This window comes from Triticum aestivum, chromosome 4A, assembly GCF_018294505.1.
Source record: "Triticum aestivum cultivar Chinese Spring chromosome 4A, IWGSC CS RefSeq v2.1, whole genome shotgun sequence".
Lineage (NCBI taxonomy): Eukaryota > Viridiplantae > Streptophyta > Magnoliopsida > Poales > Poaceae > Triticum > Triticum aestivum.
In genome coordinates this window covers 531,934,946-531,948,250 of record NC_057803.1, presented here as the reverse complement: position 1 = coordinate 531,948,250, position 13,305 = coordinate 531,934,946, and the positions used below count along the sequence as shown (strand labels likewise).

Below are 13,305 nucleotides of genomic sequence, written 5' to 3'. Positions count from 1 at the left end.
CAAGCCCTTTGACCCTACTGCACTGTGAAAGTTCACCTAGTAACTGAGAAGAAGACCTATGAGCTGTCTCCGTATCTGGACATTCTTCATCGCATCTTCCATGAGACTCTCTTCCCTCAGATCGGTAATCTGGATATGGTCCACTCTTACCTCGTGGACATGCTCCTTTTCTGTCAGCATGAGAAGGAAGCAAGCACTGGAGAGAGCCTGGATATTTATCATGTCATGTGGTCTGAACTTCTCTCTGCCGTGTCTGAGCGCAAGTGCCCTATATATGGTCCATTCATCATGAGGCTCATTGAGAGGGCCTGGGCACAGACTTATCCCAGAGTGTTGCTAGAAACTGGAGACTTGGTTTCTCATGAGATCAAGCGTCTGAGGAAGAAGGACAATTGGACAGCGCCTCACACAGGGGGTCCATCTGGTACTGCTGCCACAGGGGGTCCGTCTGCTGCTACTGCCACAGGGGGTCCGTCTGCTGCTACTGCCATGGGGGATCCGTCTACTGCTGCTGCTGCTGCCATGGGGACCGAGGGTGGGGCTGCTACTGATGATCATGAGGAGGACTTTGGCCCCTCTAGTACAGAACCGTCGTGGGCACAGAAGCTTAAGCGCAAGATGAAGAAGCTTTTCTGCATGGAGTCTCATGGTCAGTACATGACTCATGTGGCGGAGAAGCATGCGAGGACGCGCCAAAAGGAGCTCATGCGTCAGATGGGAGCAACAGTTGCCAGTGGGTCTGAGGGTCAGATCACTGAAGAGGAGGAATGGATTCATCAACATTGCCCTTGGACCGACTCCGATGCCGAGCCGTTTCTGACCCACGATGAAGATGCAGAGATGTGATGTTCGAGATCTTCAACTTCCCATCACCTGGAGTCGTAGCGTCACTCTTTGCCCTTTTTGGTGTCTCGCTGCCAAAGGGAAGAGAGTGTAGGGATTTGTGTTATTGTCGTGCTTTGAGTCGTCTCTTGGTTTCTTGTGTGTTCTCTCGGTGTCTTTATTTGGTTTGGTTTGGTGCCTGTGAGACCAAAGTTCTAGACATATGGTGTGAGACATATGCTCCCTATTGCTACCTTATTTCTCATGTCTATTCAGAGTACTGTAGTTTATTATGAGATGCATGCTTGTCCTGTTTATTCTCTTCTCTCATATATCTTGTGCTTAGTATTGTTGGACTATAAAATATAGGGGGAGTGTTGATCCGAATGTGTGTGTCTTGCCCTATCTAGGTGCACACATTCTGGGGGAGCCCGTCTATATTTTGTAGTTCTTAGTTTTATTCGTTTATTTCTTTTCCTTGCGCAAATCCCTAGTTGTCATCAATCCACCAAAAAGGGGGAGATTGTTACGGCATATCTCTCTCAAGGTAGTTTTGGTGATTGATGACAACATGTTTGCGGACTAATCTTGTGCTTTGAATAATTCACAGATTCTCCCCTGGCACGAGACGCTTTCTTCCCCTCGGAGTGTATTTCAAGATGGTGTAGCTCTTTCGTTTCTTTCTAGCTGGACTAGTTGCATAGAGGGCACCGTACTATCAAGAGGGGGTCCGCTGGGGTATTGCATGGGTGGAATCATCACGTACACATCAGCTTCTCACCCTCCGAGCATCTCCATTCCATTGAAGAGATCTATCCTCTCTTCCTTGTCCTGTCTGGGTCCAGGCGGTAGTACCGCGCAACCCAGCGGTAGTACCGCTGAGGAGCCAAGCGGCAGTACCGCTCCACAGCGGTAGTACCGCTTGTGGCTCCACAGCAATAGTACCGCTGGGGTGCCTGGCACCTCTGCCTCATCCTCAGCCTCTTTGGAGAGATTCTCTCTCTCTCTCTCTCTCTCTCTCTCTCTCTCTCTTATGTGCCCCAGCGGTAGTACCGCCCTGCCAGCGGTAGTACGGCCGAAGGGTCACAAGCGGCAGTACTGATCCACGGCGGTAGTACCGCCCTTGACCATGCCGCAGTAGTACCGCTGGGCTGTGTGGCTCCTACCGCCTCGACTCGAGCGGTCTTTTTCTCGTGTCAGGTTTTGCGGCACTAGTTGCGGTTGTAGAGGCGGTAGTACCGTTCCAGGAGCGGTAGTACCGCCCCTACCACCGCGGTAGTACCGCGTTTGGGTCCTTTCCCTACTAGTCTCCTCTGCGCGGCAGTGCCGCTGGCTGGCGCGGCAGTACCGCTGTCCTGGCGGTAGTACCACCCCCTCTCAGCGGTAGTACCGCCCTGTGCGGGGCTGGTTGGTGGGGGGCAACGGTTGGATTGTTGCCCCCACTATAAAAGGGAGTCCCCTTCTTCTCTTTGACCTACCTCTTCCTCCCCAAGCTCCATTTATTGCTCAAGCTCCATTAAATGCTCTAAGCTCCATTTTCGCCCGATCTATCTCTCTAGCCAATCAAACTTGTTGATTTGCTCGGGAGTGGTTGAGAAGGCCCCGATCTACACTTCCACCAAGGGATTTTCGATTCCCCCACTCATCCCTAGCGGATCTTGTTACTCTTGGGTGTTTGAGCACCCTAGACAGTTGAGGTCACCACGGAGCCATAGTCCATTGTGGTGAAGCTTCGTGGTCTTGTTGGGAGCCTCCGATTAAGTTGTGGAGATTGCCCCAACCTTGTTTGTAAAGGTTCGGTCGCCGCCTTCAAGGGCACCAATAGTGGAATCACAACATCTCGCATTGTGTGAGGGCGTGAGGAGAATACGGTGGCCCTAGTGGCTTCTCGGGGAGCATTGTGCCTCCACACCGCTCTAACGGAGACGTATTTCCCCTCAAAAGGAAGGAACTTCGGTAACACATCCTCGTCTTCACCGGATCGACTCTTGGTTATCTCTTACCTTTACTTGTGCAAGCTCTTTAGTGTTTCTTCCCTTGCTTGCTTGTATGCTTGTTGTTATTGCATCATATAGGTTGCTCACCTAGTTGCACATCTAGACAACCTACTTTGATGCAAAGTTTAATTTGGTAAAGAAAAGTAAAAATTGGTAGTTGCCTATTCACCCCCCCTCTAGTCAACCATATCGATCCTTTCACTCGGCTCCTAATTGTGTGTCGAGGGTGGACTTGCAACTGGGACAAAAACTGGTCGGGCATCTAACGCCCTCGATGCGGCTATATCTCCCACGTGTCGAAGCACAACTTAGAGGCATAACCGCATTGAAAGCAATGTCGCAAGTGAGGTAATCTTCACACAACCCATGTTATACATAAGGGAAAGAGATACATAGTTGGCTTACAATCGCCACTTCACACAATACATGAATACAACATTACAACATCCAAAAACAATCAAGGTCCGACTACGGAACCAAATAAAAGAAGAACCCCAAATGCGACAAGGTCCCCGATCGACCCCAACTGGGCTCCACTACTGATCAACTAGAACGAAACAACACAAAGGACAAGATCTTCAACGAGCTCCTCCTGAGCTTGGTTGTGTCATCTGCACGGTCTCATCGGCACCTACAAGCTGGTTTTGGAAGTATCTGTGAGTCACAGGGACTCAGCAATCTCACACCCTCGCGATCAAGACTATTTAAGCTTATGGGTAAGGTAAAAGGTATCAGGTGGAGCTGCAGCAAGCGACTAGCATATATGGTGGCTAACATATGCAAAAGAGAGCGAGAAGAGAAGGCAAAGCACGATCGAGAAACTATGATCAAGAAATGATCCTAGAACAACCTACGTTAAGCATTACTCCAACACCGTGTTCACTTCCCGGACTCCGCCGGAAAGAGACCATCATGGTTACACACGCGGTTGATGCATTTTAATTAAGGTCAACTTTAGGTTTTCTACAACCGGACATTAACAAATTCCCATCTGCCCATAACCGCGGGCACGGCTTTAGAAAGTTCAAATCCCTGCAGGGGAGTCCCAACTTAGCCCATAACAAGCTCTCACGGTCAACAAAGGATATTCCTTCTAGCGGGAAGACCCGATCAGACTCGGAATCCCGGTTACAAGACATTTCGACAATGATAAAACAAATCCAACAACACCGCCCAAATGTGTCGACAAATCCCGATAGGAGCTGCACATATCTCGTTCTCAGGGCACACTCAGATGAGCTCTCCATACAACTAAAACCAAACCTCGAGTTTCCCCGAGGGGGCGCTGCATAGGACTCTAGTTTGGACCAACACTCAGAGGAGCACTGGCCCGGGGGGGGTTTAAATAAAGATGACCCTTGAGTCCGCGAAACCCAAGGGAAAAAAGGCTAGGTGGCAAATGGTAAAACCAATGTTGGGCATTGCTGGAAGAGTTTTATTCAAGGCGAACTGTCAAGGGGTTCCCATTATTACCCAACCGCGTAAGGAACACAAAATCCGGGAACATAACACCGATATGACGGAAACTAGGGCGGCAAGAGTGGAACAAAACACTTGGCAAAAGGCCGAGCCTTCCACCCTTTACCAAGTATATAGATGCATTAATTAAATAAGAGATATTCTGATATCCCAACAAGTAAACATGTTCCAACAAGGAACAACATCTCCATGTTCCAACAAGGAACAAACTTCATCTTCACCTACAACTAACAATGCTATAAGAGGGCCTGAGCAGAGCGGTAACATAGCCAATCAACGGTTTGCTAGGACATGGTGGGTTAGAGGTTTGACATGGCAATTTGGGAGGCATGATAAGCAAGTGGTAGGCATCACAGCATAGGCATAGGAAAAGAGCGAGCAACTAGCAACCAAAGATAGAAGTGATTTCGAGGGTATGGTCATCTTGCCTGAAATCCCGCAAGAAAGAAGAACGAGTCCATGAAGAAGATAAACGGACGTAGTCGAACGGATCCTCACAGACACGACGTTATCGGAACTAACCGGAAGAAGCAACACCGGAAAGAAAGCAAACAACATGGTAAACAACCACCACATAAGCATGGCATGATGCACAATCAAGTATGATGCATGTCCGGTTCAATGAAGCATGGCATGGCAAAGTGCACAAGCAACCCTACAAATTAAGTGGAGCTCAATATGCAACTCCGTTGCATATTGCCGAAACACCACGTGACTTATTTAGTTCAATCTTGTTTATGTTCCCAACAATATTAAATGTTGATAAACATGACAAGAGATGAAGCATAATGAAACTATCTATCTAGGCAAGTTTAAATGAGGCCGGAACAACAAAACAACAAGTCCGGAAACTCCTCATATGCATATATTAGGTTTGGTACTGGTCTGCCATAAACACAATTTTAGAGTTGTTAAACATGCAAAGAAAGGTCACCATGTTAAACTAGGCATTTTTCTACCCCCTTTACATATAAAGATTATTTAAAGCCGAGCTACGGTTATTTAGTTAAGAATTAAAGCATTTTAGCACGTCCATAGAGCAAATTTAAACAATCACCATTTTAAACATGTCAAACATGATTGAAAGTTGGATATTATTAAACTAGACAAAATTCTAAGCAACTTTCATATATAATTTATTCCGATCCGATGCATGGGTAAAAAGTTATTAGATGCATGATCCTAGGGACTAATCTGCAAAATTGTTTTTACTGGAAATTAGACAAAATTCTCAGCAGGAAAAAAAGGCACCTCGGGCCGAATCTGTTGGCCCAACAACAGAAAAAAATAGAGGGGCTTCGGCGTGGTGGCCTCACCATGGGCTTTGGCCCAGCTGGAGAGGAAGGAGGCCGGTTGTTGGGCCTGCAGTGGTGTGGCCTAGTTCGGTGGATCTGGAGGTTGATGGGCCACTCCAGATCGAGGCGACTCTAGATCGAGGCGAGGCCGGGTCCAGGCGAAGTCAATGCGGGCGAGGTCTTAGCTCTCTCGAAGGAAACAGAGGATGCAGCGCCAGGGGCCGAGGCGATGCAGACAAGGGTCAACGACGGCGCGATGAACGGCAACGGGCGGCGGAACTTGAACTGTGCGGTCATGGCGACGAGCGGAAGGCCAACCAGAGGCGCGATGCAGAGGCAGGGGACCGCGGGCACGGCGGATCTGGCGCGAACGGGGCTCCTCTCGAGCTCGGTGCTGCTCCACGGCGGGAGGACGGAGAGGACGAAGCAAGGCGGCGGGACTTGCGGGGATGAACCCGGCGAGGCTGCAGGTGGTCGTCGAGGTCGGGAACGGGCGCGGCGACGGTGAGGATCTCTCCGACGAGGCAGGGCCAGGTCTAGTGGTAGGGGTTTCCATGGCGGCTCCAGGGTACCTGAGACAGAGAAGGAAGGATCGGGCATGAGAGAGAGGAAGGAAGAAGGAAGGAAGAGGAGAGGAGAAATGCGCAATGGGGAATGGAGCTCATCTACTGGTCCGGCAACTCGGACCTCTGCCGGACGCGGACGCGGGGCTCCGGACGAGCACCTGCTCAGGAGAGGATCGAGGGGGCTTGCGAGGTTGGGGATTTGGTGGATCATGGGGAGGAGATGGTTGGCCCTTGCTGGAAACGATGGAGTTTGTCAGGGTCGGCTGGATCGGGAGGGATCCCGAGGAAAACGGAGTGGCAGCGACGCACTGAAACAGAGGGAAATGGTCTAGGATTTGTCAAAAGGGTAGGGATTCATCTACTATAAATACCATGTGGGTTAGACTGTTTTAAAAGGTAGGGATTAGGGTAGGGCTATCTTGCCGCTACGATCGTAATCAGGCGGTCGAGAAAAATATGTTAGGAAGTCCAATTAACAAAACGGAGACGTTTTGTAGATGTTTGGGGATGATCCGGATCCAACGGTGGCAACTGCCCGGGTCGGGTCTGGGACAATTTTCGGACGCGCGCGCGAGGAGGGCCGCGGGCTAACGAGTTAGGCAAGGTTGGGTCTGGCGGATTGTGAAGAGCGGGTTGGTCTGAGAGAAGAGGGGAGAGATGCAGCCCAGCATGGTTTCCGGAGACCGAAAACGTCCGACGTTAGACCGGCTATATTTCCGCTATAGTTATCCGTTGGGGCATCAAACGATCTCCGAATGCGAAGAAACTTGACAGGCGGTCTATCTACACTATAATAAGACCACACACCAACTTTCAACCCAATCCGAGAACATTTTCCGGCCACTTATAAAATAATATTTCGGACATGCCGCGGGCGCGAGCAAGTGTGTCTGGGCTCAGAACGGACAACGGAAAGAACGAGGAGACCGGGACGGATGCAAGTTTTGAAAACATGATGATGCAATGCACATGATGACATGACAAGATGCAACACACAAGCAAATGACATGACAACGACATCGAATAACTGGAAGACACCTGGCGCATCGGTCTCGAGGCGCTACAGGGCAATTGCGTATTGAGGGAGGAGTTGCAACTGTGGCAAAATTGGACACACACACACACAGTTGCATACTAAGGGTGGACTTGGAACTGGAACAAGAAAAAAAGTGGCCCCTCAATTGCATGTCAGATGTGTAGTTGGACTTGCAACTAGGACAAAAATGAGTTGGTCCCCAGTTGCATGTCGATAGTGGAGTTGCAACTGGAACAAAAAATGTGCCTCCATTGCATGTCGAGGGTGGAGGTTCAACTCGGACAAAACTCTCCCCGGTTGCGTATCGAGGATGGACTTGCAACTAGGAGAAAAATGGGTCGGGCCCCAAGTTGTGTATCGAGGGTGGACCTGCAACTGGGGTAAAAAACAACGGGGCCCCAATTGCATGTCAAGTGTATAATTGGACTTGCAAAATAGGACAAAGCTAGGCCGGGCCTAGTTGCATATCGAGGGTGGACTTGCAATTGGGACAAAAAAATGATGTGTTCCCCAAATGCATGTCGGGGTGGAGTTGCAACTAGGGACAAAAAAGAATTGTCACCACTCCCCGAGTTGCGTCTCGAGCATAGGCTTGCAACTGAGGGTGGGACCCAATTACGTATCAAAGGTCGACTTGCAACTGGAAAATAAAAGTCCCCTCCTCCAATTGCATGTCGGTGGTCGAGTGGCAACTAGGACAAATAAGGGCACCCAGATGTCTGTCAAGGATGGACTTGCAACTAGGGAAAATATGGGGTTTTGGGTCGAGTTGTGTATTGAGGGTGGACTATTAACTAGGACAAAAAAACAAGGCGGGTCCCTCCCAATTTCATGTCGGGGATGGAGTTGCAACTAGTACATAAAAGGGTCGGGCCCTGTTGTGTGTTGAGGGTGAACTGGCAACTATACAAAAATAGGGTTTTGGTCTAGTTGTGTATCGAGGGTGGACTTTTAACTAGAAAAAAGGCGGGCTCCGCCTCAGTTGCATCTTGGAGGTGGAGTTGCAACCCAATTTTGACTCGAGGGTGGACTTGAAACTTGGAGAAAAATGGGTTGGGATCAGTGGCGTATTGAGGTTGGACTTGCAACTGGTACGAAAAAAATATAGGCTCCCCAGTTGCATGTCGGGGGTGGATTTGCAAAAATGGGACAAAAAAGGATTGGAACCCCAGTTGCGTGTGGAGGGTTGACTTGCAACTAGGAGAAATATTGGTAGAGCCTAGTTGTGTATCGAGGTTGGACGCAATTACAACTAGGACAACGACAAACTATGTGCCCACTTGCGAGTCGAGGGTGGACTTGCAACTGGGAAAACTAGGATACTACGATCCCAGTTGTGAGTCAAGGGTGGACTTGCAACTGGGATGAAACAAAACTATGATACCATTTGCGAGTCGAGGGTGGACTTGCAAGCGGAACAATAACAAACAAAAGCCCAGTTGCGAGTCGAGCGTGGCTGTGCAATTGGGATAACAAAACACATGCCCAATTTCTAGCTGAGGGGTGGACACCCAACTAGAAGAGCTACGAGCACATTTGTGAATCGGGAGTGGACATGCAACCGGGACAACTACAAAATACAAGCGTAGTTGTGAGTCAAGAGTCAAGTTGCAATCGGGATAAACAAACTATGTGCCCAGTTGCGAGTCAAGGGTGGACTTACAACTGTGATGAAAAAACAAAAAAAAAACATGCTTCAGTTGCGAGTCGTGGGTGGGCTTGCGACTGGAACAACTACGAGCCTAGTCGCAAGTCATGGATCGACTTGCAATAGGGATAAAACAAACCACAAAATACATTTGTGAGCGAGGGTGAACCTGCAATTGGGAGGAAAAATAAAATACATGTCGAGTTGCAAGTCAAGGCTGGGCTTGCAATTGGGATGAAACAAACTATGGTCCTAGTTGCGAGTCAAGAGTGGACTTGCAACAGGCACAAGTACACTGAACTACGATACAAGTTGTAAGTTGAGGGTACACTTGCAACTGGGACAACTAGAAAAACTACGATACAAGTTGCGAGTCGAGGGTGGACTAGCGACTGAGATGAAACAAACTACGAGTCTAGTTGCAAGTCAAGAGTGGATTTGCATCCAGGACAGCTACACAAAACTATAATACTATTCGTGAGTCGAGGGTGGAATTGCAACTGCGACAATAACAAACTACGAGCCCAGTTGCGAGTCGAGTATAGATTTACAACTTCAATGAAATACAAAATACATGTCCATTGTTAGTCGATGGTGGACTTGCAATTGGGACAACTACGAGACCATTTGCGAGTGGAGGGTGGACTTGCAACTGGGACAATAACAAATTATGAACCCAGTTGCAAGTCGAGTGTAGATTTGCAACTGTAATGAAAAACAAAATACATGCCCATTGCTAGTCGAGGGTGGACTTACAAGACCATTTGCGAGTGAAGAGTGGACTCTACAAATTCTCCACTAGATCAAAATGCATAGCGAAAACGAAAAAAAGAGAAACGCGTCACGCCCCTCAAACAACAACATATATGGACTCGTGTAAAAAGAATCACAAGAACAAGCCAACACAAAACAAAATGGGGCGAAGAGGACGCGCGACAAAAAAACAAGCTGACATAAGTGCGCATGATCAAGTTTGTGCAAATCTTAAAGCAAACAAATCGTTCGGTTATGGAGTTAGATGAGACATCACAAAGATGAGATTTAGCAAATTCGAAAGGAAAAAAATCTCTTCTCTAGCTACCCAATTGAACCAAAATAAATAAAGACAGATAATAGAAAGACATGTAGCCCTAAAAAAGCCCACTAAAAACAGAAAATGGCCCACTAAAAAAGTCACATCAGGCATCACTGCTTCACAAGGGGCAAACATAAAATACGACACGACGACAACAGCACAACTCAGGAGCACGTATATCTAACAGAATATGAGTTAAATGAGACATTGTTAACTCCCATCTAAGTGAGAATTAACAAAACCAATTTGAATTATGACCCCTAGATCGCGATGAAAACGTCCCAACAAAAGATACAAACACGAGCAGACCGATAAGTAGACACAATACACACAACACGGGACACACTCGACAAAACAACCCAACAAAGATTTGCACGCCATTTAAATTGAATTGATAACATAGTGAAAAAAAATCAAGATTTAAAAAAAATAAAAATAAAAAGGAAAAAGAAAAAGAAATGAAAAAAGAGAGAAAATATAAATAAAAAACAAATGGGAGTGGAAAATCACTTACTTTCACTCCACCCTTTTCACTTCCAACCCACTCCTCACGTGAAGGACTGTAGGAAAAAAAACAGCAACGTGAGAAAATGAATGAGCACCTCTTGAGAGAAAATAGGGACAACTCTCTCTGACTGTTCTCTTACCATGGTACTTTTTTTTTTGAGAAATTTCAACCACAGTACATGGAAGCCCACAACTGAGACAAACGGAAAAAAAACCACAAACATGTCAAACGGTGCAGACCAGCCCGAGACAAAATAGAAAAAAGCCCACAAACAAGACGGCCCACCCCAATCTCGTGTTGAGACACAGGCACGTCAACGCGACGTGCACGAGCGTGCGAGGAACGATCACTTTGCACGAGTTTTAAAGATATATATAATCTGACGGCCCTGGACTTAGATGTGACATCCTTAAATATCATCTAGATATGAGTTAGCAATTCCCAAAACCAAAAGAATGTCGCAGCCAGAAGTACCAAACGACGCATCCGACACGGCATCCAGGTTCCCAAGTCCCAACCAACCCAAGCAAGCAGGCGTGGAATAAGGGTTACTCGCTGCCGCCATCGTCGCTCTCGCCGACGAACTCGGCGATGCGTGTCATGAGGTTGCGCGCGTCATCGAACCCAGGGAAGAGGAAGAACGCGTGAATGCCGTCCGGGTACTCCAACACCCTCACGTCCTTGCCGCTGTCCTTCAGCATCTCGCAATACCGTCTCTGCCAGTCCTGAAGCGGGTCATAGCCGCCGATGACGAGCAGCACCGGCGGGAAGGCCGGGCTGTCCACGCCAGCGGCTGCCCCAGGGGAGGTGAAGCACGCGGCCTCGTGAGTGCGGTCAGCGCCGTCCGGGAGGAACGCGCGCCACATCCAGTCGGTGCGGGCGTCCGCCTGGTGGTTACTCGGGTCGTCGAGGAAGCGGAGCGCGGCGAGGAACCAGCGGGAGGTCTGGAGCGGGACGTCCGCCTGGTGGTTACTCGGGTCGTCGAGGAAGCGGAGCGCGGCGAGGCCGTCGTCGTAGGGCGCGGGGAACCGGTGCTCCGGGGCGCGGCGGTAGTCGACGGAGAGCACGGCCGCGGAGGCGTACCTCGCGATGCGCCGGCACGCGGCGTCGTAGGCCAGCGACGCCGCGGAGAGGAACGCGAACCCGCCGCCGTGGAAGAAGACGATCACGGGGAGAGGCGCTCCCTTGGCGTCGCCGGCGGGTCTCGCTGGGTGGAAGAGGCGGGCGCGAACGCGGAGGGTCGGGTCGACGACGACGTCGCGGGAGGCGACGCCGCGGCACGGGGAGGAGAAGGCCGGGACGCGCGGGTCTAGGAGGGAGAGCACGCGGCGGTTCACGGTGCCGTCGGCGCGGCGGGTGGCGTCGGCGACGTAGTCCACGGCCCTGAGGGATAGGCGCATGATGCGCGACATCGGCGGCTTCGGCCTACTCGCCGGCGGGGGCTCCTCAGCCATTGTCGTCGTGCGCCTTCCGCTTCTGGAGGTGCATTTGCGTTGCTGGCTGGTTTGAGTAGAATTTGTAGTGGTTGGGTAACGGGTACAAATGATTTACAGGCTTTTACATGATGGTTAATCTTGATTGGTCAATAGGTGAGCGGGGCGGCCCATCCCCCTAAAAATCAGGGAAAGAGAGGTTTGTGATTGGTTGTTAGACGGAAGGAGCGTGTAAAAGCGTGTAAGTCTTTGTATGTCTAGCATTTTTGCTCTCTGCCTCTCTGGTGGAGACTTGTCTTGTCTGAGACTTGGGAGTGTGGGTTATCGCTCGAGTGATCTCTGGTTTTCCTGATCTGCAGTGATAATGAGGTTATTACTTACTAGGTTAGGTGTGTTGATGAAGTTTTCTGTGATTTCTTATGTCCGGGCAGATAGAAAGGCAACTTTCAGCGAGCCTGTGGCCATCACATCCTAATGTTAGGGATGTTAGGAGGTTGAACGAAAATTGCTATTAGAGCCCGATCTAATCTAGTCCGAGAGGAACAATAAGTTCAAAAATGAGAGCACATATATGTTAGGTATCTGAAAATTTTCTTTAGTTTCAGTCACCCTGAATTTGATTCGGCGTTTATCTTTATTAGTCGATTATTCTAGGACCACAAAAACCGAGCTGGGCAAAACCTATCCAGTTCTGATGCTTCAACCCGTTAGTTCTAACCCCCATGGCCCCCTCTTCTTCCCCACGCCCTCTTCTTCTTCTGCATAGGGCATATCGCCCAGTCGGCAGTCACGGCCATACAAGAGAAAGACAGAGATTAAATTGTGATACCGATGGTTGTAATTTACTTATTATACTATGCAGTACTTTTGTTTATTTTCAGTGTAAGTTGTTTACTTGTTGCTCTATAATTAAATATTCTCAAGTGCACACACTTTTTTACATTGAACAACTATTATGGGCTAGCAAAAACAAGCACCTTTTTTTGCAGCGACAAAAACAAGCACCTTACATTCGGTAATATCACTTGCGACACCAAATAAAACCGCCAAAATACCCGCAAGAAATTAAAAATATATAAATTAGACACAAAACGGCAACCATCATGAACAAAAAAAATTGAAGAAACAAAGTAGAAGAAACTCACACGTATGGAACATCCTGGCGAAAACTTAAAAACTTGATACTGATTTAGAAAAGTAATCATTCACCAGAAAATTATTAAACTCAACATTGGACATGCAAAAAATCATTGAAAATGAATTTGATTAAAGTTCAACATTTAAATAATATATGTACAAAAATAATAAATAATAGATGGTCAAACGTTGCTGAAATATCAACTAAATCAGATCTTGAATGGTCAAATAACTATTTTTAGGGATAACGAAAACATCAAGAACTCGGATATCAATTCATCATTCAGGCGGCCACACAGATCTTTAATA

At 48.4% G+C, this 13,305-nt stretch overlaps 1 protein-coding gene across 1 annotated transcript; it reads right to left on the bottom strand.

Moving 5' to 3' along the window:
- Window positions 1-10,918: 10,918 nt before the first annotated feature.
- On the bottom strand, window positions 10,919-12,081 carry LOC123082215 (probable carboxylesterase 18). Its single transcript, XM_044504590.1, has one exon. It carries the CDS (start codon window positions 11,878-11,880, stop codon window positions 10,975-10,977), a length of 906 nt encoding a protein of 301 aa, XP_044360525.1. The 5' UTR covers window positions 11,881-12,081; the 3' UTR covers window positions 10,919-10,974.
- Window positions 12,082-13,305: the final 1,224 nt, after the last annotated feature.

What these genes read in the sequence shown, in the direction of transcription:
- LOC123082215 (XM_044504590.1), bottom strand. Translation starts at nt 11,880, where the DNA reads ATGGCTGAGGAGCCCCCGCCGGCGAGTAGGCCGAAGCCGCCGATGTCG.